Raw genomic sequence first — 27,310 nt, forward strand, 5'->3', positions numbered from 1 at the left:
AATGGTGATGTTCATACTCTGATTCTGATATTTATTTCTTGTCCCTCAGTTTCCTCCTCATATTTTTAGGTTTCTTCTAGTTTCTCTAAGAGCTGTCCCAGTTCAGACATTCTATGTTCTGTGTTTCTAAGCTCCCAGTCCAGGTATAACATTCTGTATACTAAAGTTTGCTCTAGGTCTGACATTCTATGTTCTGACCTTCTGGGTTCTAAAGTTCCTTCCAGTTCAGACATTCAGTGTTGTGAGGTTTTTTCCAGCTCTGGTACACTCTCTCTTAAAGTTTCAGCTCTGTCATTCTACATTAACTTTATTAAGATCCCTTGCAGGTATAATATTCAATGTTTTAAAGTCTGTCCCAGGCCTAACATTCTATGTTCTAGGCTTCTTTTCAATTCTGATGTTCATTTAATGTTCCAAGGTCCCAGTTCTGATGTTTTATCTTCTAAGATTTTTTCTAATTGCCCTTCGATGTTACAAGCCCTTAATTCTGACTTTTTTTGGGTTCTAAAGTCCTTTTCAGCTCTGACAATGTATGTTCCATGATAAGGTATTACTCCTATGCTTTGTTATATGCGTATGTGTGTTTGGGTAACAGAGAGAGAGAGAGAGAGAAATAGGGGGGAACAGAGAGACAGAGACAGACACACAGAGAAAAACAGAGAAAGAAGGAAGGAAGGAAGGAAGGAAGGAAGGAAGGAAGGAAGGAAGGAAGGAAGGAAGGAAGGAAGGAAGGAAGAGAAAGAGGTGAGATAGGGAGGAAGAATAAACGGAGAGGGAGAAAGAGGGAAGGAGAGAGGGAGAGAAGGAAACAGGGGAGAGAGGGAGAGAAAGTGTGTGTAAAGTATAAAGTGGCAGTTTGTTGGAGAGCTTCAGGTCTCTTACAGATGTTTCTGGGATCACCTGGTATTGGGTAGAAATCAGGTCTCCTCCACTCCATCATCAGCCCACCATCCTCCCCTTCCCCTTCTGGAGGGAAAGCAGAGTCATAGTTTTTCCCTTTCCCTTTCCACAAAACAGACTTTTCCTGCCTCCCCCCTCCCGGCCCCTCCCAAAGCCAGGGAATGCCGACTAAGGCAATGAGACTGTGGCATGTCCAACCCCTCACCCACCTCAGCAGCCAAAGCTGCCGGCAGAAGAGACCCCTGCTCCTCCAGGGCCTTCAACTTTAGAGGCCAAGAGCCCTGGAGGAGTCTTGGGGGAAGGAGCCGGAGCCACTCTGGTCCAGGCTGCTTCTAACTGGGGAAGAATCTGGGCAAGAAGGGGCCAGGCTTTTGACCAAACGGATTTTGTTTATTTCTGCTACTGAGGTATCAGGTTTGGAGAACAAAGTCTTGCAACACCCAAAGGGGAAAAAAAGACAGATACACAGGCAACATTTGAGTCCTTCTGGAATAGAACGCAAGTCGCTGAATTTCCTGCTCTAAAGGCACCTTTGAAGCATGAAAACCAAAATGAGGAAAGAGGCTGGAAAAGGAGACAAGAGGGGAGGCAGGAGGCTGGGCCCCACTGCCTGCTGGGCCGGAGGGCCGAGGAGGAAGGGGCTTTCACAGGGGGCAAACACAGGGGACCGGTGCAATTTGCAGAAAGGATGGGGGGGTCTTCCTCTTTTTTGCATATTCTAATTCTACTATTTACAAAACTCTGATCCAGGGAGCCCGTCAATGACAGCTGGAGTCGGGGGGAGTTCGCCAGTGTCCCTATCCAGGGAGTGGAACAGGGATAAGGGAAGTTAAGGAAGGTTTATTGGGGGGGCGGGGTGAGGATGAGGTGGTCTTCAGAATGGCAGGGATTGGGGGCCGGGAGAGCCCTTGGCCCAATGTTCACATGGCAGTCTCAGCGTGGAGGGCTATTGTTAAAGTGGAATCCCCCACAGGGTGTGTTGTCTTCTCCCAATCACGGTCTCATTTACCTTTGGGGGTCCGGATGAAACCCTAGAATCTCTGCACTGGGGTAATGGGGTAATATATCTCTTTTCCCGTCTTTAACTCATGCCCAGAAACAACCCATCTTCAGAAGGGATGGCAAACCCCCAAAGGGACATTTCCTACCCATAGAACTACCCAGCCCTGCCTTTTGTATTGTGTTTACAGTCACTGGTCAGTGAATACCCCCTCCAAGCCCCGTCCGTAGGCTGGCAGTAGCTGAGAAGCCATTTTGGGTGAGACCAGAGCTCAGCTTCAGGGGAGGGACGGTCATGAGCAAAGGGGATTTCTACACAAGAGTTCTAATATGGAGTGTCCCCCAAAACTAAGGGTAACTTGGATGCTGGATGACCTGGAATAGTCGGCCATGGAAGGACAAGGAGAAACCCTCAGCTCTGAACCCAGGTCGAGGTTTCTGGAGGGCTCGGGAGAACATCCCCGGGGCAGCTTTTGGGTCCCTGGAAATCCTTCCTTCCAAAGGATGTGGGAGTAGCCCCCAGATCTCTGCCGAGCCCACGGATGGGGCTGTTCCCTTCTCCCTCCGCTGGTCTCCAACCCTCGTGTAGCTTGGAATGGGAGAGCCGACTCTGAGATTTGGGGATTCGGCAGCAGTGACCAGCAGAAGCCCCAAGGCTGGAGGTGCCCAGTGGGCGAAGGTGGGCCTGTCATCCCGCCCCTATGTCCAGTCTGTCCCAGTAGAAAGAGAAGAGATGCTTTTGTTTACCCCCAGGGACCTTCAGTTGTCTGATCTAGACACGGGTCATGGGATTTGGAGCCAGAGAGAGCCCTCGGAGATCATCAAGAACAACCTCCTCATTTTATACATGAGAAAAACACTGAGGGTTATCAAGTGACTGAGCCAAGGTCACACGAGTAAGGACAAAAACCAGGCTTTGACCTCTAGAGTCTCCTGCCTCGAAATCCAGGGTTCTTCCCACACTATCACTGTTGCTCCTGAGTCCTCAAAGTCTAGACCAGCTCCTTTCCTTTCTTGGGAAGTCTCGGGTACCTACTTGTGTCCAGAGAGATCTCTCAGGGGGAAAGCCGGCGGCTACACGGTGGTCCCAGCTGTCGGGGTCAAGGGTGGCTCCGATTCTAGGGCCAGGGGCTGGTTGGGACGTGAAAACTCACTGAGCCAGAGCCAGGAGTGAGCCCTCTGGGGACGGGGAGAGGGCTCCCCATCTAGTAGACGAAAAAGACAAACCAAAAAGTAAAATCTCCCAATGGGCCCCTGTGCCAGGGCAGCCCAGGCAGGTCTCCCCAGCCCTGACATCCTCCGCCCAGGGGCGGCGGGGCTCCTAGGCCTTCTTGGCTCTCCGGCCCACTTGGTAATAGTAGTAAATGCTGACGAGGATGAAGATGAGGCGGCTGGCAAGGAGGAACAGGGCCCCTGGGGAGACGTGCCCATTCTCTGCCAGGGTGGCGGTGGTGACTGAAAGAAACAATGGGAAGAAGAGGCTGAGACTTGGGCATGCTCCCCCCCTCCAGAGCACCCGAGCTCCCCCTTCTCTCCCTCACGAACCCACCCTCATCCCCTCTTCCCTGCCTCACCTCGAGCCTCTCTCAGCCCCTCAACAGTGAGGAGATTTTCCTAAAGCTCAGGACTAACTGCGTCCTTTCCAGAAGCTCTGGTGACTCCTGCCAGCAGCGATCTGCCTCTGGCAGAAAATACCCCCCAACCCGGCTTCTCCCAGAGCTTCTTGCGCCCTGTTCCCCTTCACCAGCTGGCCCCATTTCCATCCTCTTCGCCCCATCCCCACCATATCCCTTGGAATCCCTAATACTTTCAGCCCAATCCCTTATACAGCCCTTCCTCAGCCTCCCCAGCTCTCCTTGCCCTTTCTGCTCAGATCACTCCTTGCCATATTTGTCTATCAGATCGTGTGCTGTTTTGGCCCCATAGAAGGCTGGAGTCCTTAAGTTTTTGTCCTTGTATCCCCAGTGAATAATATAGTGGCCAGTATACAACAGGTGCTTAATAAATGCTTGTTGATTAATACCAATAGCCAGCATTTATGTGAATAAATTTGTTTATAAAACACTATATATATATGCGCGTATCTTGAATGGGATAATTATATATAATGCTACTCGCCTCGAACTCAGGAGCAGAATGAGACCTATTTTTTGGCTATGGCCAATGAAGCATCTGTTTTTCTGACTGCCTATGTGTTACAGATTTGTTTTTATTTCTTTTTTTCCCAACAGTAGGGGAAGGGTTAGGAAAATGGGAGCAAGAAAGAAGACATTTTTGTCCATTAAAAAAAAGTGATTTCATTTGATCCTCACAACCACCCCATGAGTTGTGTTATTATTTTCCCCATTTTATAGATGAGAAGACTGAGGTTGAGAAGTTAAGTGACTCATCCAGGGTAACACAGGCAGTATAAATTAGGGGCAAGCTTAAATTGGGTCTCCCTCATGCCAAATCTGGGGTTCTAACTACTTTGGCACCCAGTTGTCCCTAAGAATGAAGAGAGAAGAGGACCAATGGCCATGGGAGAGGGATGCAAGGAGTTGTTAGAAAAATCAGGGAGTCCCGGGGTCATCTGTGGGATGTGAAGACTGGCTTGGGGACACCAGCCTCTGATACCAAAGAGACCCAGGGATTGGGGTCCACCCATACCCCTACTCCCTTTCTCAAAGTACCCCCTCTAAGTCTAACCAAATGAGAATAAAGACCGGACAAACAAGATTCTACCCCGAATCCTCATCCAGCCCCAGAGGTTCTGAGGGGATGAGCGATGGTGGGAACGCCCCATCCACGTGTTCTGGGTGAGAAGGACACAATCCATCATCAAGTCAGTGAGAAAACTGGATTTGGAGTGAAAAACCCCGCATTCAAGTCCTCTTTCCCTTACTAACCGCTTCTCTGGACCTCAGCTTTCTCATCTGCCAAATGGGAATATTGGATTAAAAGGTCTTCTAAGGCCTCCCCTCTAGCAACTCACCTAAGAACTGCACCCCAAAATAGCAGGCCTCGGTGAGCAGGGTCCAGCGGATGATGACCTTCTCGGCCGTGTAGAGGGCATTCCACATGATGAGAGAGATGCCTGAGGTGCAGGGAGAGAGCAGGTTGTGGGCCGGGAGGACCCCAGATTCCCCAGGAACCTGTCCTTCCCTCCGTCCTCCCCAAAGCGCAAACTCTTTTAAGCCTCCTCGCATCCCGGGCACAAGCTACTTATGAGAAGAATAATCAGGGTGGAGATAAAGGGGAGCCTGCAGGGACCGAGGACCTCGCCCGTCCCCATCCATCCCAGAGCCAGGGCCCCCGAGTCCCTAAGAGCTGGGAGGGACCTCCAGAGTCCTCCAGCTTTCCCGGCTCTGAAACCCTCCCTGTTAGGGTTTTTCCCAGGGTTCTGCTCTCCGGTGGCAAATCTGTTCTTCCCGACTCAAGTGGTTCTAAATGCTTCCTTGTGACCTTAATTAAACACATCTCTTCCTCTCTGTATTCCTCAGTTTTCTCCTCTGAGAACATGATCTCCAGGTCCTTCCCTTTACCAGCTGTAAGCTCCTGAAAGACGGCAATAAATCACTCCAGATTTATTTAAAATGAAGAGTTGGACTCAGTGGTCCTTAAACTTACTGAGTTTATTTATATTAAATATATATATAGTTGACTATTTATTTATGTGTATATCAAAGTAATTAGTCAAGTAGAGTCCTTTAAGATTTGAAATATTCTCTCACAACAAGCTTGGGAGTTTCTATTTTCTAGATGAGGAAACTGAGGCAGACAGATGTCAAGCCACTCGCAAAGATTCATGCATCCAATAAGTGTCTGAACTAAGGGGAAATAAGGTCGTCTTGACCCCATGTAGAGCTCACAGCCTCCCCGGCTCTGAGACGCCACAGCCATAGCGGAGGGTCAAGATTCAGAGACTTTCTAAAGCATCTCACTTCCCTTTTGCAAGCCTCGGTTTCCCCATTTGTAAAATGAATGAATGCTCACAGCCCCTACGTCACGAGAATGCTGTTTATAAAGGGCTTTGTAAACCCCAACATACTCCAAGAAATTAAATGAGTTTCATTAAATGATGATGATAATGAGGAAAATAATGACTCTGATGAGGATGAGGATGAAGATGATGAAGATGAGGAGGAGGAGGAGGAAGATGAAGAGGAGCAGGAGGAGGAAGAGGAAGAGGAGGAGGAAGAGGAGGAGGAGGAGGAGGAGGAGAAGGAAGAGGAAGAGGAGAAGGAGGAGGAAGAGGAAAAGGAGGAGGAAGAGGAGGAGGAGGAGGAGGAAGAGGAGAAGGAGGAGGAGGAAGAGGAAGAAGAGGATACTATTTAGGTCAATGCCAGGATGGGCTGCTATCTTCAGTTTTGCCACAAGGTGGCACCCCAGCTTCAAGGGAGCCACTCAAGGGCTTGCCCACTATGTTCAGCATCCACAGCTAGAGACCATTTACTGCAGCCCCTTTATTTTACAGATGGGGAAACCGAGTCGGAAAGTGACGTCCCCTGGATGTTCTGGGGTGTTTTGATTCTGGAACCAACACCTTTTCTCCATTGCCCCAGGCCGCTTCCTGGGGTTCCCGCCCTCCCACCCCACAGGTGGGATAACTGAGACCTGGAGATGGGAAGGGACTTCCCAAGTGCCCACAGATGGACTTGCCCCGAGTCCGGAAGAAGCGAGGACAAAGGGGCAGGGCAGACCCGCACCAGTCCAGGCAGCGGCGCTTCCCTTTGTTACTCAGGAATATCCAGAGGCTTTCCCACCCTGGTGGGATCAGTGACCCCTCAGGAAGGGAAGGTCCCCTCTCCGTCCCAGACTGAGCTCCCCTCTCCTGGAGCCCGAGCAGAAGGGCGGGAACTTGGCTATGTTGAGAGGCTTTTGCTTGTGGATGGAGCCGGCCTCTGGGCTGCCCCAGCTCTGGAGTTCTAATTCCTTCTCCCTGAGCTCCCCCTCTATTTCCTGCCTGAAAAGGTGACCCCAACCGCCCTCTCCCTACTCACTGAGGAGCGCTCCTCCATAGAGACGGATTGGAGTTTTGCTGTTCACCTCGGCTCCATCAAAGACAGCGTCGAACAACTGATCGGGAAAGGCGAGGGCCTGAAAGGAGAGGTGGGGGGCCTGGGCGAAGGGAAGGCTAGGAGAGCCCCCTGAAGAAACCCGACCTCCCAGGGCAAAACCCAGGCAGCAGCGACTGGGCTGAAGGCGTTAAAGGACCATGGATTCAGAGCCGGAAGATCTTTAAAGCTGGCTCCCTCACTTTACAGATGAGGAAACTGAGGCGCAGGGATCGGAAGCCATCAGCCAAGATCGGACAGTGTCAGAAGCAGGACCGAAGCCTAAATCCTCTGACTTCAGAGCCAGTGGTTTCTCATCATTTTTTATCCTACTCCCCATCAGGAGCGAGTGGGAAGTGGGAGATGGTGGGTTTTATGAAGGGAGAGGGGGAAGGGACGGCCATCTGCCACTCAGGAAACAGGGTGTGGGGCCCAATGGGGCAAAGAATGGTCTGGCCCCTTGGGCGCCCTCTGTAAGTTCCCTGAGGGTAGGAACAGGGTCCCTCTCTGTGTGGTCAGGTACAGCTGACGGAGCCATTCTGGGTTTATTATAAGTAGGGTGAGGCAGAGACCACGGAGTGCCCCGAGTGGGTCTGGGGGAGAGCTGAGCAAACCCTCTTGGGCAAATTGGCAGAACCGAGGGAGGCAGAGCAGGGCAAGGAAGGGGAGGATGAGCTGTGGTCTTCCTTACCATGATGGCAACCCCAGAAAAGAGCACAGCTGACACAAACTGCCAGACCCTGGAGAGAAAACGTCGATTATAGCCCGGAATAGCCCCCTCTGGACCTCTGCCCTCCCTCCCTCTGTCCTTCTTCCCCAGGGGCAAAGGGAGCACCCCATCCCCCACTCCCCACCAAGATTCCTCTGCAGGCCCGAGAGGGAGAAATCAAGGGTATGGGAGAGAACAACAGAGCTAAGGGTCAAAGAATGTCTGACTAGCGGTCAGAGGGGAAGATCCAGCTCTGGCCAGATCAGGGAAACCAAGGCTGGAACGGGTAGACATTGTCTGGCTGGGGCCTCCTCTGCTCTCCTCCTTCTCCCCCACCCTTCTCTTTCTCTTTCCACATGCTGGGGGACATCGGCAGGGAAATGGGAAGGGAGGAGACACTTTCCACTCCACTCACCTGAGCCCCAAAGGCTCCCGGACAGCAAACTTGATTTCGTTTCCCAGCACTTGGCTGATCTGCCATTGAGAAAGAGAAGGTGAAAATGGGGGAGGGGGAAGATGCAGGGCCCCTAAAGTCCATCGAGACCCTCAAGGTAGGGAGGGCTCTAGTCCTCTCCAGTAGGAACTAGCAGCTCCCCCCCTACCCAACTCCCCATACACATGAACAGCCAAACCATTAATCAGCCAGCATTTATTAAGTACCTGTTATGTGTCAGGCACTGTGCCGAACCCTGGGTATCATACAAATATAAAATAGCTCCTGCCCTCAAAGGCTTATATTTTATCAGGAGCTGCAAATATATTCACAGATATATGTGTGCTCTCTCTCTGTCTCTCTCTCTCTCTCTCTCTCTCTCTCTCTCTCTCTCTCTCTCTGCCTCTCTGCCTCTCTATCTGTCTGTCTCTCTATCTGTCTCTATTTCCCCCCTTCTCTCTGTCTCTGTCTCTGTCTCTCTATTTCTGTCTCTTTACACACAGACACACGGAGTCACATATATACACACACTTTTTTGTATATCTACACAAATACACGCATATGTGTATACATATATGTTTGTGTATATATGTGTTTGTATATGTGTGTATATATAGATACATAGATATGGAGAGAGAGAGAAGGCAGGGTGCAGTTTGGGGGGAAGGCGAGAGGAGATGGAACTTTTTGCTGTGTCTTGAAGGAAATGAGGAACTCCAAGAAGCAGCGATGATTCTGGGCCGGGGGAAGGGCCAGCACAGAGCAAGGGATGGAGTACTCCGGGAGGACCGTAGGGTCCCAGTGGGATCGCCCTTGAAGGCCAGGGATGTGTAACAGGACTGGAGAAGCAGGAAGCCTGGGGGAGAAGGGCTTGGAGTGCCAGGCAGACACAGGCAGGCCTGGGCCTTAGGGGCCACCGGGGCAGAATGGATTGGAATAGGGAATGGCGGAGTAGGGAGACGCAGTCCCCAGCGCCCCACCCTGACACTCAGGCTCAGGGAGACTCCCCCACTTTTATGGCCCTGCTTTCTCTCTGGAGAGGCATCATTGGATCTGAAGCCAAGGGACCCGGCTTCAGTCCTGACTTGGCCAGCCTCACCTGGGTGACCTCCGGCAGATCCCGTTTCCTTACCCGGGTCTCCGGCTAAAAGCCAGGGGGTCGCACTGGATGGCTCCCCAGCGGCCCTTCTGATTGTTGTTGTGTTTGCCGAAGTGAATCGGGGGGCTGTGCAAGGTCACCTGCCCTGGGCGGTCTGAGAGCCTCCTTTTGCCCTGTTTCACTTAAACAGTGCTTCTATCTAAGCCATGGGACTGGCTGCCAAGGGAGCCTCTCTTGGCCACAGGATTCTCCCCAAGTCTCTCCGAGCTCTGCTGAGCTCCCCCGCCATTCCCTTTCCTTCTTATAATATACAAATGTGTCCATTGTGCTCTAAGCTTTATGGAGAGCTTTTACCACCAGTAAGCCTGTGGAGAGAAAAATCTTCTTTCCTGCAGCTTTCCTCCCGCCCTGATCTTCTCCTCCCACCATTCTCCATCCCAGGCTCTCCAGAGGCCTCCTGGGGATCCAAGCAGAGGGGAAATGGAGGGTAACTGAGCTAACACAAACAAGATGAAGTCCCTTAAGAGGATAATAAAAGGGGGAAAGGGGAGAGCCCCACGTCCTTTCCCTTAGCATAGGCTGGAGAAGACAAAATTGGAGGATGAGCCTTTTCCTCCATCCTCATGGGGAGCCTACTGAAGCTTCCTGTAACCTGTTCAGAAAGTCATCGTACCTAACTGCACTCGGACCTAGAAGGGATCGTCCAATCCAAGTCCCCCATTTTACCAGTGAGGAAACTGAGGTCCAGAGAGGGAATTTCCCCCCATGTTATCTAGATGGTAGCAGAACTGGAATGTAAGCCAGGGTCCAGTGCTATTTGCCATGTGCTCAGTACTCTGTTACCTCTCAATTATTCTGTTTCATAAAATGGATCTCCACAGCTCATGGAGAGCGAGCTTTGCTGGCAGAGGGGAACCCACATTTATCTTTATCCACTCTATCCACTGCCCCATCTGGCTGCCCCCAATCCAAAAATATCTGGATGGGCTAACTCAATGGGCAGAACCAATATGATGAAATTTTGTAGAGATAAAGGTAAAGTCTTATACTTCATTTCCAAAATATTGACCTCACAAATAGAAGATGGAGGAAGAGATCATTGGAAAAACCATGCAGGGATTTTAGTAGACTTCAAACTCAAGTTAACAGTGGAATACTCAAATAATCTCATCTATTCGGAAGTTCTTTCCAAGGATGGAAACCATAAGCTATCGGTGACTTTCTAGACAGTCCAACCTGTTCACCCATGTGATTTAGGTTGATGTTTAGTTGTTTTCCAGTCATGTCCACTTCTTTGTGACATTTGGAGAGAGTGTCATCGTGAGGAATTCTTTTTCTCCTTTGGGAAAGATCAGCCAGTTATCAAGACCCCTTGATCACAATCCCCTGGGACTGTGATGGAGAGGAGCTGTCTCCTTGAATCCCTACATAAGAAGGAATCTTGGAACTGGGTCCCCTCTCCCTCCCTTTTTCTTTGCCCTTCTTGCTTTCCTTTTCCTTTGTATCCACCAATCAATCTGACTGTTCCAGAGAAACCCTGTGCTCCTCGAAGAAGGCTCCTCACCTTGGAACGGTGCACTTCTCCATCATCATCCTCTCCTCCCACTCCAAGGATCTTTCGGGTCTTCAGGCGGCTCACCAGGTCCGTCTGGCTATGCTTTTTCATGAGGGGTGGAGGTTGTTTGGCCGCCATCTTGGTCACTGGGACCTGAGGACTGACTTCAGAAGAGCTGTAAAGAGAGAGAGGTCCCTTTAGCTCGAGCCTGCTGGGATGGTCCCAGGTCCTGTCCCGGGACCTGACCCATAACCCATAGTGGTACTGTTCCCAGGACAGCCCACGGCGTTGGACAATGAGCTCATAGGCCACGGGGCAACGTCTCCCATTGGCTGCCCTACAAGGTCAAGAATAACAAGGTTCCCACCCACCGCCAACACTTAGGGGAAGGGCTTTGGTGACCAAGGAGAGATGAGTTTGAATAGAAGCCAAACCATATTAATAGTTCACATTCATTCTCCCAGTGCCATCCAGTTCCCAAAGCACTCTTCCCACTGCCACACTGTGGGGTAAGGAGAGTCATTTGCAAGTAATTTTAATGCCATTTCAGGATAAGGAAACAGAGCCCTGGATCTATAAAGAGCTTTGCTCAACACCTCACAGAAAGAAAGGACCATCCAGGAGGGGATCCAGGTCTTTTGTCTACAAAATCAGAGCTCCCGGGGTCAGAATCTCAAAATCCCAAAGCACTTCAGACACCTTGGAGTCCAAACCCCACTTGCATCCCCAGGAAATCTCCCACACTGCCTCTCTGGCAGGGATCAGGGGGGAGGATCAGGGATAATAAGCTTGATTGTCACCTGGCAGAAGCTTCTCCTCCCCTGGGCTGAGCCAGCTTCTGTCACCCTGATGTGAGGGCTCTGTTAGCCAAGATCCCTCGTTCCAAATCCACAGAGACAACATGAACAAATTCAATTCGGTCTCAGTCAATTCCAGTCTATAAATATTTGTGTAAGCTTCCTATGAGCAAAATTCACATCCACGTAAAACCCGAGAGTTTAAAAAAAGCACTTTTCTCCTGTCAACCTATGGGGGGCTACATGCTGGAAGCATCACTATGCCCACTTTATAGGAGAGAGATTTAAAGTACGTGCCTTTCTGTTTGACTCATCTCAATTCTGTCTCGGAGTTCAAGCACTATTCCTACTTTACACCCCTACCTAAAGCTCTCCTACAAGAATCAGGGATGTTGGTACCCTTGTTCGAATGGAGAAACTGAGGCCCAAAACAGAGCAACAGAATCTGGTGTGGATTGAGAAACCAAGCCCAGGTTCATTCATGTCCCCTTCTAAATGCATCCCGCCCTTCTCCTTTTGGTCTATGCTAAATCCCACCCATTTCTCAGGTTTCAATCAAGTCCTGTTCCTCGGTGAAGTCATTCCTGTCTACCAGTTTCCAGTTATCTCCTCTTTCCTAGTTCTTTTTCTACAGTTTTCTTCCACAGTCGAGGACTAAGGATCATGGATTTATTGCCAGGAGGAAATTCAGAAACCATCTACTTCAGCCTCCTCATCTTAGAAATGAGGAAACTGAGACTCAAGGGGGTAAGTAACCCTGACCAGGGTCACAAAGTCTATCGACAAGCATCTATCAAAGAACTCTTATTATGCTTCACATTCGAAGAAAGATCTTCTGTTCTAATGCTCTAACATGAGAGCTTAACTAGATACATTTAAGATAGATACGTAGTAGATGAGAAGGGAAGAGGGACAAGTGTTTATTAAGTACCTACTATGTGCCTTAAGCTTAACAAATACTGTCTCATTTGATCCTCATAACATTATGAAGTAGTTATCATTAACCCAGTTTTGCACTTAGGGAAACTGAGGTAGGTACAAATACTATCCCATTTGATCTTCACAACCCCATGGAGTAGTTTTTATTATTAATTCAATTTGGCAGTTAGGGAAACTGAGGCAGGTACAAATACGATCTCATTTGATCCTCTAACATTATGAAGTAGTTATTATTAACCCAATTTTGCACTTAGGGAAACTGAGAAGGGTACAAATACTATCCGATTTGATCCTCACAATCCTATGAGGTAGAGGTTAGTATTAATCTAGTTTTGCACTTAGGGAAACTGAGGCAATTACTTGCCCGGGATTTGCTAGGAGGTTACTGAGGCCAGATTTGAATTCAGATCTTTCTGGCTTGGAGTCTCGTGCTCTACTCACTGCATCACTCAGTTGGCATAGAAATACATATAGACTGAGACAGCAGTTTTTTTTTTCAGGTACAGGGGGCTAAATCTACAGGGCAGCTCTAAAACTAACTCCTCACTATACTTCAGGTGATATGGGCATGTGGAGCATCACTCCCCAGTCCAAGAACTAGAGAGGTGAGTTTCTCTACACCTCCAAAAGCCTTCTCAGGTAGGGAGCCCAGGAGTACATAGTGAGAATATGGGGTCAGAGGACCTGTATTCAAATCCTCTCTTTTCTATGTAGACTTTGGACAAGTGACTTAACCTTCCTGTGCCTCAGTTTCCTCATGTGTTAAAAATAAGGGGACTGGACTAGTTGGCCCCCTGGGTTTCCTTTCAGATCTAGACCTGTGTTCTTTAATCCTCCTCATAAAAAGCTTATTCCCTGCATAGAAAGTGGAGTGATGTTGTAGAAAGATTCATGGGTTGGAAGGTAGGAAACCTGGGCTTGAACCTTCACCTTACTATGGATTGGCTGTGTGACCGTAAGCAAAAGGCTTAACTTCTCAGAGCTCCTGTTTTCTTGTGGGAGAAGAAGAGGCTGGGCTAGCTGCGCTCTCAGCTCCCAATTCTCTAGTTTTGAGGTTTCCTGGGCGTCTTTCGTGCCCAGGAGACTGTGTTTAAAGCAAAATTCTTCCCTGCTCCCCTTCAGTGGGGCACGTGGTCACAGCATTTCAACCAACCCACCCTCATTTTCTCTGTTGGTCTAAATATACGCTATAATTAAACCTGCCACCCACTGCTGGTGTTCCCGATGGCAGCTGCCCACGGGGGGTTGGGGGGGGGGGCTGATGATCCAGCAGAGAGGAGAGGCGCCCATGCTGTCTGGGAAGGCTTTTGTGAAACCTCATCCAAGCTTCTACCCCTCCTCCTCCTCCTCCTGTGTTCTGCAGAGTGCAACCGCTTCCTTCTGCTCGGGCTTTGGGGCTTTTGGGGTGTCCCAACTCTAATCCCACAAGTCAGTGGGCTATGGGAGAAAGGAGGAACTTCGTAAGAGAGCCCCAGGCCCAGAACTGGCCTTGCCAAGTTCTTCCCCAGCCCCAGGCCCAGAACTGGCCTTGCCAAGCTGTGGTCCAGCCCCAGGCCCAGAACTGGCCTTGCCAAGCTGTGGTCCAGCCCCAGGCCCAGAACTGGCCTTGCCAAGCTCTTCTCCAGCCCTAACTACAGAGCAAAGAGTCCGAGTTCCAGTCCTGCCCAGAGAGCCAATCTCTCCATTTAGAAGCATTTTGTCACTGAAACACACCTGGGCCCCTACAGTGATTGTCCCCTTCCCCTTCCCTCTCCACACACACAAAGCTGAACCAGTGCCCTGATTCAGTCCCTCACTTTTCTCCGAGCCTCGGTTTGGAAAAGAAAAAGGATGAGCTAGATTATCTCCAACAGCCCTTTGCAGCACCGACATTCCACATTCTAAGATCCCTTTAGTTCTGACGTTCTATGTTCTAAGGTCTAAGATCTCTCTTGGTTTTATATTCATATTCTAAGGTCCCTGACATCCTATGTTCTAAGGTGTTTCTCTCTCAGTTCTGATAAGCTGTGGTCCAAGCTTCCTCCCAGCTCCGACGTTCTAGCCCCTCTCTCTCCTCTCTGACGTTCCAGGCTTCACGTTCAGCTCCCACTCTCTGGGATTCTGAGGCGCTCCTGACTCTCTGTGGCTCCATGTACTTGTGGCCCCCTCCCTGGGCCAGAGAATCCCTGGGTGCTCCCTTCTCCCTGCCGGTGATTCAAGACTCTTCCTGAAAGCAGGAAAGGCCCGGAGGAGGAGCCAGCCCTTCTCTCTAGAGCCATGTTTACATAGAGAACTCCCAGTTGGGGGGGAGAACTGCAGCTCTCCATCAGCTGGGAGGAGGGGGGAGAGACGGGAGCCGAGGCATTGAGGTGTGCAGCGGGGGAGGGGCAGCAGATCTGCCCAGGCTCCCCCGGGACTCACGTTCTGCTTTTCAAGAGTCAGAGCACAGGAAGTCTGTGGAACATCATCTCGGTGGAAATGTGGCTGGCGGGCCTAGCTGCAGGGAGATTTCCTGCCTGCCCAGAGCCACAGGTCCTCTCCCTGGCACCGGGGAGGGAGGGCTGGGGCCCGAGAGCTGGCTCACCTCCCTCACAGCCTTCCCCCTACCCTGAGGTTGTGGAGAGAGAGGGGTGAGAGACAGAGAGAGAGACAGACACAGAAGGAACCAGAGAGCCAGAGAGAGTCAGAGAGAGACAGAGACAGAGACAGATAGACAGGGACAGAGAGAGAGACAGACAGACACAGAGAGAGACAGAGACAGACAGACAGACAGACAGGGACAGGGACAGAGAGAGAGACAGAGACAGAGAGAGACAGAGACAGACAGACAGACAGACAGGGACAGGGACAGAGAGAGAGACAGGGACAGAGAGAGAGACAGAGACAGAGAGAGACAGAGTCAGAGAGAGACAGAGACAGACAGACAGACAGGGACAGAGAGAGAGACAAAGACAGACATAGAGAGAGACAGAGACAGAGATAGAGACAGACAGACAGACAGACAGGGACAGAGAGAGAGACAGACAGACATAGAGAGAGACAGAGAGAGACAGACAGACAGACAGGGATAGGGACAGAGAGAGAGAGACAGAGACAGAGAGAGAGACAGAGACAGAGAGAGAGACAGAGACAGAGAGACAGATAGACAGGGACAGAGAGAGAGACACACACAGGGACAGAGAGACAGAGAACCAGCAGTGCTGGTTGATTGAGTGATCACAATAAATCAGGGTGACTGGGTGGTGGGTGGGCTGCTGTTAGCGGGGGGTCCCACCTCTGAGATTCAGACCCACGTGCCATTGGTGAGCATTTGGACCCCTCCAGGGCACGGCCCTGGCTCTGCCTAATGGCGGAGTAACTGCCGTCAGAAAGGGTTTTCCCTTCCATCCCAAAAGCCTCGACTGCTCCTGAGACAGCAGAGAGACTAGTGGCCATCCTAAGGCCTGTGGGAGAATGCAGAGTGTAGATGAGGACTGGCCCCAGTCTTTGCCATCCCTTTCCATGCTGTTTTGACATTGGGTATCTCCAGGTCCTCCCCAGCTCTGTTAGTCCATGTACTAGGTCCCTTCCAGCTCTGCCCTTCTACTTTCTAAGGCCTTTACCACCTCTGATATTCAACAGGGGCAGAGCCTCTGGCACCATCTCCCACGGTATTCCTTCAGAAAAGATGAAGAGATGTGCTTTAGAGACTGCCACTGGCCGGTGACTTCAGACTGGGAAGATCATGGCTTATGAGGGGCAACTGAAGGAACCCGCTGTCTGTCCTAGGGAAGGGAAGCATCATGGGGGGAGACCAGACCCTCAGAGGTCCTTTCTAAATCTAGAGATGGGATGTTGTTGTTCAGTTCAGTTCTTCTTGACCTCATTTGGCAAAGACACTGGAGTGGTTGACCATTTCCTTCTCCAGGTCATTTTACAGATGAGGAAACTAAGGCAAACAGGCTGCAGTGACTTGTCCAGGATCACACAGCTAGGAAGCATTTGAGGCTGGACTCGAACTTACCCTGTGCACTATGACACCCTCTAGTGACTCTCTGTACGTGACACTTCTGGATTTAAACCAGGCTCTGCCACTTGCTATAACCTTGAACTTGTAATGGATCAAAGCCTCATTTAGATGGACTCTAAAGAAAAGTGGCTAAGTAGAGTGAGGGCTGAATTTGGAGTCAAGGACTTGCCCTGAGCCTGGGCAGGTCACTTAACTGTAAGTCTGCTCCTGTGTTAAATGAAAAAGGGAGAGAGGAGAGAAAGGGAGTAGGGAGGGGAAGAGAGAAAAGGAGAGGAGAGGAGAAGAGAGAGGAGGGAGGGAAGGAGAAAGGAAGGAAGGGGAGGAGGGAAGAGAGGAGGGGAGAAAAAAGGAAAGAAGAGAGGAGAGGAAATAGCAGTCGTTATCTTTAAGATTTGCAGAGTACTTTACAAATATTATCTCATTTTAGCCTCATGAGGATGTCGGTGATGAAATTTCAGGTCCAGATCACACACAACTTCCAAACAAAACAACCTCTGGGCAAATCATCTCACTCTTTCTAAACTCCATTGTCCCAACCTGTAAAAATGGAGAGAAATAAACGAGGTGATCTCTAAAGTCTCTTCTAGTCTTAAACTCGAGGATATAAATAAAGATGAGTAAATCAGGGTCCATAGCCTTCAGGTTTACAATCCAGCAGGAAAAGTAGACTAGATTACAGGGAAAGCAATAAACCAAGAATGCTGAAGTGTCCATTGGGTAGAAGACTGGTGAAATGAGCAATGGCGGCCTCTGGGACTTTCAGAATTGAGAGTGCATCTGGAGCATTCACCGATTTTTGTTTTTATTTTCTTGCACCGAGCTCCCACCCCATCCCCAAGCAGGCAACACCTACAGATCTCCTTAGTGTCCAGACTCCCCCACGAAGAGTTTCCTGAGACTCAGCAGGGTTAGAGATGGATAGGATCTTAGTAAGTGTGTCAGATGGTATTTGAACCTAGTTTTTTTTTTTATTTCCTGATCCTAGGGTTAGCATTCTATCTATAGATCCCACTTCCTCCCTGATCACAACTATAAATATTTGCAAAGATCTGTAGCTGGATTTAGAGCTCATCTATTCCGATTCTCTCCTTTTATAAACCGGGAAAACATGGTTGGAGATCACTTATCAGGCAGTTTATAATAGGGATTATTTTCATGTTCGACCTATCCAGGGGTTCCTACCCTTTTTTGTGTGTCCCAGACCCCTTTTGAGGTGTGGGCTATGGACCCTTTCCAAGAATAATAACTTCAAATGACTATAAAAGAGACAGATTCAAAAGGAAACAAATTATATTGAAATAATGCTATCCAAGGGCCACTAGGGGATGCCATAGTACACAAAGTACCAAGTCGGTAGCCAGGAAGACTCATCTTCCTGAGTTCAAATCCGACCTCAGACACTTTCTAGCTGGGCAAGTCACTTCACTCCTTTTGCCTCGGTTTTCTCATCTACAAAACGAGCTGGAGGAGTCAGTGTCTGACCACTCCAATATCTCTGTCAAGAAAACCTTACATGGGATCACAAAGAGTTGGACACGACTGAACAACAAAATAGCTATCCAAAAATGTCAAAAGTCAAGTTCATGGACCTTAGCTAATGATTCTTACTGGATCCCCACTGGGTCCCTTCCAACTCTCAGAATTTGTGATCAAATCTGTTCCTCTCTTTGTATGGGAGAGAGGGGGGAAAGGCAGTAAAATGATTTGCCTAAGATCACACAACTAGCAACCTAAGAAGAAAAAGTCTAGAATTTGGGGAAGGGAGATAACTTTGAGCTGGGGATGAGAGGGTGGAAAGTGCAGGTAAAGAATCCCAGCCTTGCTACCACAATATACCAAAAGAAAACACACACCCGGGTGTCCAAGCCACAAGTCCTTCTGTCTCCACCTCCCCTCCCCCATCCCTTTTCTCCCTCCCCCCTTGCCCAATGAGAAATCTCTTCCCTTCTGAGTGACACCAGCTTTGTTTCCACAGTAACCGACCAAGTCATATTTCTGCTTCCCTCGCTGGGCAAAATGGGAGAACGCAGGAGTTAAATGAGGAAGAAGGAAAGGGAAGTGAAAGGAGAGAGGAAAAGAGAGAGGGAAGGAGGAAAAAGGAGGGGGGTAGTCCAAGGGAAAGGGCTAAGCTTCTGACAGGACTGCCTTTGTCTGTCTAGGTGTTTTGGGGTGGATTTTTCCCCACCTTCCAGGGATTTAAGAAGGATTTCCCCCCACCTTCCAAAACAGGCAAATTCCTGAAAAGGATCTGTGTTTTCCCCCAAAGACTCTTGATGTTAGAAGCTGGAAGGTGCGTTTGGGGAAGGGGACCGCTCTGATTCTTCTCATCATATATGTTAAAAAGCTGCTTTGAAGGATGTGTTTGTATAGGGGGATACACCCCCCTCCCCAAAATCCCCAAATTGAGATACTTTAATATTCATTTCCTCAAACTCCAAACTCATCAGTCCCATACCCGACAGTAACAAAAACCCAGGTCCTATACTCAGCAGCAGCCATTTCTGTTCAATGATTTCAGTGCATCCTTCCCGGGCACCCCGACCCTCACCCCGGCCCAGCCAAAATCTCTTCTGTTGCTCAGGGCTAAAAGGTTTGTCTCCAGGAGGGATCCCCGATACACCAATATACTATCAGCCTTTATCACAATAGCCCAGATCAGAGCCCTGGAATTGATAGGCTGAGGGAGTCAACTCAAGAAAAACTCGGGTTCAAAGCTATTTCTGACACTTTTTAGTTGGGTGACCTGAATAAATCAAAACTCTAAGATTCATTTTTTCATCCATGAGATCTCACAGGCTTTTCTAAGAATGAAATATTTGCTTTGCAAATGTCAAAGTGCCATTTAAATATCAGATTATTATTATTAGCTATTACTATACAGATTACTATTATTAGCTAGAGGGGCAGCATAACAGAGTAGACTGGATATGGAACTTGGAATCTAGAAGCCCTGGATTCAAATTTAGCCTCATCTGCATAAATCCTGAGGATTCCTGCTCTCTGCCTTGATTCTATTCAAATGAAGACTTTGGACTCAATAGCCAACTCTGAACTTAGGTTCCTAAGAAATGGACCATCTAGTAATTGATAAGAATGGTTAATTTCATGTCCATTATCTCACTCACTCCTCACAACAGCTTGGTGATATAACTCCATTTAACATTTAGGGAAACTGAGGCTTGGTACTTTGCATTAAGAGTCAGTATTTGAGTCAGGATTTTCACTGATGACTCCAAGTCAAGCTTAAGTATTTCTGCCTCTCACAATGGCTCATTTAACCAGGGTCCTTTCCACTTAAGCAAAATATTAGCCTTGGTACCATGAGGATCTCTCCTCCTATGCAGTCATAATGATTCTGTAATTGCTTTCTGTATGTAAATCTCATCTTTCCCCTCTGGACTGGGTCATACTTAGGATCATGGAACCATATATTCCTTTCTACAGATGAGGAGAGGGAATGGAGGGCAATCATTGACAACTAATGGAGCTGAGAGATGAAGAGTTATGGGAAAAACAGCAAAGGATCCAGTGTTACCAGAACAGAGTTCATAGAGAAGAGATAAATGTAAGCAGACTAGAAAGGGAGAAAAGGGTCAAGTAATGAGGGACATTGAGTGCCAGGGAAAGGATGATCTATTTAACCCTCGAGGTAATAGGGAACCACTGCAGTTTATGGAGTAGGAGGGGATGACCAAAGATCCCTTTGGCATTTTTCTAGAAAGGCTCTCTAGAGCTCAGTTTCTTCAGCAGCACACTAGGATATGTAACCCTGTGGGTCCCATTTCACTGCACTGCCTGCCATGAGACTCCAAAGAGAAAATGCCCGGAAGCTGGTTTCTACTACAAGGCAGTACAAACTACTGTCCCTTCTCCAACCCAAGACTGAGTTTCCATGGGGCTATGTTTGAGGGCAGTTAAGTCTAAATTACTGTAAACAAAACATTCCCTGTCTTTCCTTTTCCCCCTTCCCTAGGCTACCAAGGTCTCTGTTGTTGGAATTGAGCCAAATACACAAGATAAATAAGCCTTGTCTGAAATGGAAAGGGCCAGAGGAAAAGAGGCAGAGTCCTTGCTGAGCTGGGGAACTTGTCCATAAAACAGGAGGGAACACAGGAGAGGGACTGGGCTGGGGAACCCCTTTTCCTCCAGTCCAGAAATTCTTAACTTGGGATCTGTGAGCTTCTAAAGATATATGCATATGTATATATATATATACATACAGAGAGAGAGAGAGAGATTTGTATTTCAATATAATCAATGTCCCTTGTACTGTACTCCTTTGTATTTTATTTGATGATTTAGAAACATGATTATGAGGAAAAATCCATAGGTTTTGCCAAAGTGCCAAAAGATCCAGGACACAAAAGAGGGTAGGACCCTCTGATCTAGTCCAGTTCACTTCTGGCTGATAAATTCTACAGATATGTTAGTACGTTGGAGAGAGAACTGAGTTAGGAAAACCTGAGTTCAAATCCAGTCTCATATTGAATAGTCTTGTACTGAATAGTTGTATGACTATGGGTAAGTCAGCTTTCTGTTCTGTAAAACGGATATTCCGAGTTGTCATAAGGATAAAAAGAGACTTTTTTTTGTAAAGTACTTCACACAATTTAAAATGCTGTGAAATGCTAGCTATTATCCATCTTCCACTGGAGAATCCTCTTCCAGAAAAATACGTGTCCTTTTTAGAAGACAAACTAGCTGACTTAAATGTCAGCTTTTTCTGTTTTCTTTCTCTCTCCAAAGGAGCCAAAAGGGGAGAATAAAGAGGGAAAAGCAAAAGGTTTGGATGTTAAACTTTCTGGATCTCAGTTTCTATATTTGGAAAACTAATGGTTTGAATGAGATTGTCTCTTAGGTCCCCACAAAGAGGATCATGAATTAGAAAGGTATTGTGGAGGGAAACAGTGGGACAATGGCACAGTGTCATGGTCACTGGCTTTGGAATCCAAGAATCTGGATTCAAATCCCACCTCTGTGTCACTTACTTCCTCTGTGACCTTAGACATAGTGCCTCAATCTTCTCATTTGTAAAATTAAGGGTCTTGAATCAGACTAGAGGCTTCTGAGGTCCCCCTCCAACTCTGTAATCCCAAGAAAACTAGCTTAGGAAACAAAAAGTCTAGTTTGGAATTCTGCCTCTGTCTATTCCCAGATAACTCTGGGTAATCACTTCTCCTACGTGGGACTCAATTTCCTGATCTATAAAATAAAGAGGCTGGACTAGTTGGTCTATGATGTTCCCTTTAGTTCTAGAATGGGAATGCTCTGGGTTGGAAAAGGGAGCCAGAGTGAGCAGGAGATGTCTATTTAAAATGGGCAATCGCTAGCCTCATGACCCTGGGTAAATCACTTTCCTCCAGAAAGGTGGAGACAGAGAGAGAAAGTGGGGAGAGAGAGAGAGAGAGAGAGAGAGAGAGAGAGAGAGAGAGAGAGAGAGAGAGAAATTAAATATACAGCCTTCCCATGAAACTGCTGGTTGACCAAGACTATTTCAGGAAAGGCTATCTTCCCACTCCCACAACACCCTCTCCCAATCTCCTTTTAGAGTCAAGAGAACTGAATCTGATTCATAATTCTTACTTTTCAATGGACTGTCTCCCAACCACTCAGTCCCCAAATCAGAGCATTCCAGTCTCGAGCCCCTAGAGGGCAGCTGATGCCATCAGAATGGAGCTGCCTGCTTTGAGAGAGGGAAGGGAAAGAAGTCCCTTGGAATTTCCAAGTGCATCTCTCTCCTGGGACTTTGAGAGGAAAGGAAGGGGCTAGAGAGAGAAGCATCCAGGAAAGTCTTAGGACCTTTAGACAATGAGAAATATGCAGAAAGACATAAATGGAGAGAGAGAAAGAGAGAGAGAGAGAGAGAGAGAGAGAGAGAGAGAGAGAGAAAGGGGGTAGTAGGGAGTAAAATGGGCATCCATGCCCAGAATGATGAGGAAATGGAATCCCAGCGAGGCGAGGCTTGTCCCAGCCCACGCAGGCAGTATATCAGGGCTCTGGATTCCATCTACAATGACAAGTTTTGTCTTTCCCCAGGGCTAGTCTCAAGACTGTCATTGATAAGTTCTCACTCCCCAAGTGCCCGCTGCAGCCCTTTTGGGGCAGGCGATCTGTTTCCTTGCCTCACTCTCTCCATTTTACAAGACAATCAGGAATGCCATCATTTTAAAGGAGAGCTGCTAGTTTAATGGACACGTCACCGACCAAAAGTCTGAGGAGTCACTGGGGGGAGTTGGAGGGTTAATTTCCCAGGAAGAGTTTGCCTCTGGACCCTGGAGACAATATGGTAGGGCAGAAATCATGCTAGGCTCTGAGTCAGGAAGACAAGGGATAAATCTCAGCTCTGACACTTCCTGAGCTCCCTGGAAGGTGGGGCTCCCATTTCCAATATTCCAGGGACTCCGAGCTATTATTTACAAAGTGGGAGAAAATGCCAAGAAGTTAAGGTTCAACTTAAGTGCTGTCTCCAGCTGGAAACCTTACCTGATTTGCCCCCTGGCTAATGGCTTCTCCCCCAATTACACTGCCAAGAGTTTGTATATCTTTTCTCTTTCCGAGTCTGTATTTTCCCTAGTAAGAGACAAGCTCCCTGAGGACAGGGGCTACAGTTTTTTGTTTTTTTTTTGGGGGGGGGAGGGTGTCTGTATCCACAGAACCGACCATAATGTTTATCTCTTAGTAAATTTCGAATAGGATTGGATGGATGGGATGGAGACAAAAGAAAGGGATGACAGGGAAGGTGCTTCTTGGCCGGTCATAAATCCTTCATTGAAAGCCCTAGGAGTTCACTGGGCAAATGCCATGCTCCTTCTCCCTAGAAATGCAGTCAGTCAGTCAATCAATAAACACTGATTAAACACCTACTTTTTCCACACTGTCGGATCCTAGGAAGGTCTAAGTCTTATCCTGTAACACATCCTGATCCCCTGAGGGGGGAGCTGACCATCTCTACCATGAATGTCCTCAGGGGTTCTTAACATGTCCATGAACATGTTAAAATAAATGTTTTTAAATAACTTTCCCAATAGAATTTGTTTCCTTTTTTCCTTCCCATATAATTTATTTGGTGCATTTAAAAATAGCCATTTGAACAAGGGTCCACAGGTTTCCCCCGACTCCCAAAGGGGCTCCCGGCGCCCCAGAGGAGACCCCCATCCCCACCCTCTCAGTGCCACAGGGACACCCCTCGGGGCCAAGGAGAAAATGGCCAAGTTCGCGGCCTCACAAGTTGTTGTCATCTGAGGCATTGTCCCTCTACCTCCCCCCCCGCCCCCACTCCTTGGATGGAGAGTCTCGGGGGAGGTGGGGAGACAGGTGATGGTCCCCTAATTTTAGGATCTGGCGGGGGGGGGGGAGATCGCCACTCTTCTCTGGACGCTTCCTCGGGGACCCCCCACAAAAAGAAAGGATGGCCAAAGGAGGCTGGGGGAAACGGGAAAAGTTTGCTCTGGGGGAAGCTTTGGGGCTCTGGGCCCGAGCTCTGGGGCTGGACAGAGCCCCGGATCGCATCTCTGCGCTAGGGGCACTTGGCCAAGTCTCCCGCTTCCGTCTCTGTGCTCCCCGGTCCCCCTCTTTCCCGGCTCCCTGGCGCACACACCAAAGCCCGCCTCCCTCCGTGGGTTCTTCCCGTCAGCCAAAAAGCTGCCTGCGCAACTACTCCACTGCTACAACCGACAGAGGGATTCCCGGAGCTCCGAGGAGGCGCAGACCGCGGCGCTGGCGGCCGAAGCAAGGCCGAGCTTGCTCGGATCCGGAGTCTCCCAGAAGCGCCCCTGCCCGCCCGCCCCCGCGCACGAGCCCGGGGCAAGCCAGACGTCGGCCCCCGCGCACGAGCCCCGGGCAAGCCGGACGCCGGCCCCCGCCGGCTCCCGGGGGCTGCTGCGCTCCCGCCTCTGCCCACGGCGGACTGACCCACCGGAGCGTCGCTCGGCGTCGCCGGCTATCAGGGCTCCAGGCCCGCACGTCTGCCTGCCCGTCGGAGTGCTCCTGGCTCCCCAGGGCTCCCCGGTGTCTCCTTCCCGGGACACTTACCGTGGAACCCCGGGGCCGCAAGGCTCGGGGGAAATCACCGGCTCCAGGGCTGGCTCGGGTCTTCTTGGGTCGTCTGGACCATTTTCTTGCATCCCCGGCCTGACTAAATCTCCAAATCACCCTCCCCGAAACTGCGTGGCTCTCGGGTTCGGACAATTATGTAGGCAGCAGAGACTCCCTCAGCCGGCCCCCTTCCTCCACCAACCCCGAGCTAGCGGTGAGACCCGGAGGAAGGAAGGGATGAAGGAAGGGAGGAACCCCAACCTCAGAACTTCTTTCTCAGCAGCCTTGAAGGTCCCAGCGTATGCAGCTGCGAGGGACCCCAGAGCGCTCTTCCTCCGGCCCCTGATCTGACAGATGAGGATGCTCGGGGTGAGAGAGGAGAAGGAATAGACCAGAAGTCCCACAGCTCGTCAGTGACAGAGCTGGAACTCTAATCCCAGATCACGTCCCCTGACTACAAGGCATAGGAGGCAGAGCTGGAGGGGACCTTAGAGCTCTGGTCCAGCCCCCTCGTTTGATGGATGGGGAAACTGAGGTTTCGAGGCGAAAGGGGGAGGGAGGATAGAGACAGACAGACAGGGGGAGACAGAGAGACAGAAACAGAGTGACTCAGAGACAAAGAGACAGACAGGAGAGAGAGAGAGAGAGAGAGAGAGAGAGAGAGAGAGAGAGAGAGAGAGAGACTCACTTGCAGAGACAAAACAAGAAAGAGACAAGAACTAGGGAGAGACAGAAAGAGAAACGGGGAAGGCACAAAGAGCAGACCCCAGAGTCTGTTACATCTCACAAGAAACCACTGACAGCGAGGGCTTTTTAAGAGACGGAACCCCTTAGAGCTAGATACGGAGGGGGAGGGGAGAAGGTCCCGAACTCCTCTTCCCGGCTGGCAGCTCGCATCCCCATCCCCCGCCCCTCCAGCGGCAGAGGCAGAGAGCAGAGACGCAGCCACCCCCCTCCCCTTCTGCCCCCCTCCTGGAGCGCCCCGGTACTTTCCGCAGGAGTTGCTGCCGCACGCAGACAGCCGGGTCCGGAGAAGCAGCTGTCCGGGCGGAGGAGGAGGAGGAGGAGGAGGAGGAAGGGGACGCGGGGATGGGCCGGGGGTGCCGAGTTCGTGGCCAGCCCGGGGAGGAAGGAGAAGAGGCGGAAGAAGCGGCTCCTTACCCCGCTGGGGCATCGTCGGCGGGGCCGAGCAGAGGCTGCATGGGGCTTCCGGCGGGCGGCGGCGCGGGCCGCTGGAGCGGGGAGCGGGAGCGGGCGCGGGCGCGGGGCCGCCTCACATGGCGGGGCCGGCTCCGGGGCCGGGACCCGAGGAGTCGGGGCACAACAAACTGAGTCCGGCGAGCGCAGAGCCCTGCGTGACGGAGCTGAGCCGCCAGCCAGCGGCCAGAGCTGGTCCCTCCTCTCCATTACCATATTAAACCAATCGCGCTCCCTAAGAGATGTCACCTCCCACGCGCTGGGCTGCCTGGCTCGGGAGGCGTCTGCAGGCGCTAAGGGAGCGAGCTAGCGAGGGAACTAGGGAGCCAGGGCTCGGCCAGGGAGGGAGGGAGCGCGAGGGAGCAGGTCCGAGCCCGGGGCCCGGAGGCTCCCCGCTCTCTCGCTGTCCTCCTCCCTCCCGCCCCATCTCCCCGGGGCGCTGACCTGCCTCCGGGTCCCCCGGGCCGTCTTCCTGAGCTCTCCCAGCTTTCTGGGCCACTCACCACCTCCTAGCGAAGCTGGCGACGAGGCGCCTGGGGAAAACCTAGAAAGAGAAAGAGCGGACTCGGGTATCCCTTACTTTCAAACATGGGGGAGGGGAATCGCAGGGACGTACGCCAGGGCGTACAAAAACCGTGTCTGGTCTCGGGAGAGTTCTGGGACAGTCCGGTGGCCTCCCCTCCCCCCAGTCAGCAGTAGCACCTTCAAGCGCTCCCCAGGCACTGGGACTGACGAACGGAGGCGTGTCGGTCCAAGCTGGCTTGCCCTTCCTTTCGCCCCCCCTTCCTCAGCTTCCCTACCTGCCACCTTCACTTCTGTGTCCCCGGCCCCCCCGGTTCTCAGGCGGGTTCCTCTGGGCTAAATCATACATTCACACACACACACACACACTCCACCCTCCAATTCACTCCAGACACAACTTTAAAGCGCAAATGCTGGAAAGGTGTAGGTTAAAGCAGGTCAGTCACCACATTTCTTGCTGACCTACTGTGTGCTGAGAGCTGGACACGCTAAATAAAAGTTGGCTCCGGTGGTCCCCGAGCCCTATCTCTCTACCCCCCACCCCATCCCCAGGTGTTTCTGCGCAGCTAAGATTGCTGGATATTGGCAGGAGTCCCGGCGACCATAGCTGGGAGTGGGAGGATGCTTTGGGTGACTCCACACAGTACGTGTGGGTGTGTGTACGGGGGAAGACAGAAGTTCATCTACAGACACTGTCACTACATCTTCTCCCCATCAGCCACAGCAGAGCCGAGGAGGGACCCCCTCCGCTGCCTCCCGCACGCCCTTCCCAGCTTGTGTTCTTTTTCATCAGATTTGACCGGATTTCACCTGGAGGAGGAGGGGGGTTCGTGGGTTTAGACCCTGCCGGCGCTAGGAAGGCTCATTTCTAGGTATTCTGGGATTCTTAGTCTCTCTCCTACCCCCTCCCCCCCCTTTATCACTAAACCTCATTTGCGAAGTGGAAGGATTATATAAGTAAAGGGACGGAGTCCAGCTTTGTAGCACTCCGTTTTACAAAACAAACCACAAGTCCCTCTGCCCCGAACAGATTCGTGGGTAGAGGGGGACTCTTAAGTGTGGAAATTCCCTTCACCAATGAAGCTCAGCACATCGAGCATCT

General features: G+C 50.3%; 1 protein-coding gene across 2 annotated transcripts; it reads right to left on the reverse strand.

Moving 5' to 3' along the window:
* Nucleotides 1–1,269: 1,269 nt before the first annotated feature.
* Nucleotides 1,270–25,862, reverse strand: TP53I11 (tumor protein p53 inducible protein 11). 2 transcript variants are annotated; one of them, XM_031944258.1, is made up of 7 exons: nt 25,651–25,862; nt 10,741–10,906; nt 8,060–8,118; nt 7,627–7,675; nt 6,882–6,978; nt 4,874–4,975; nt 1,270–3,354 (listed from the first exon to the last, which is right to left on the reverse strand). In XM_031944258.1, the coding sequence occupies exons 1-7, from the start codon at nt 25,689–25,691 to the stop codon at nt 3,221–3,223; spliced, it is 648 nt and encodes a 215-aa protein (XP_031800118.1). In that variant the 5' UTR covers nt 25,692–25,862; the 3' UTR covers nt 1,270–3,220. The 2 variants fall into 2 exon arrangements, with proteins under 2 accessions (XP_031800118.1, XP_012408061.2); XM_012552607.3 differs by lacking the exon at nt 25,651–25,862 and adding an exon at nt 24,487–25,077.
* Nucleotides 25,863–27,310: the final 1,448 nt, after the last annotated feature.

Source organism: Sarcophilus harrisii, chromosome 6 (assembly GCF_902635505.1).
Source record: "Sarcophilus harrisii chromosome 6, mSarHar1.11, whole genome shotgun sequence".
Classification (NCBI taxonomy): domain Eukaryota; kingdom Metazoa; phylum Chordata; class Mammalia; order Dasyuromorphia; family Dasyuridae; genus Sarcophilus; species Sarcophilus harrisii.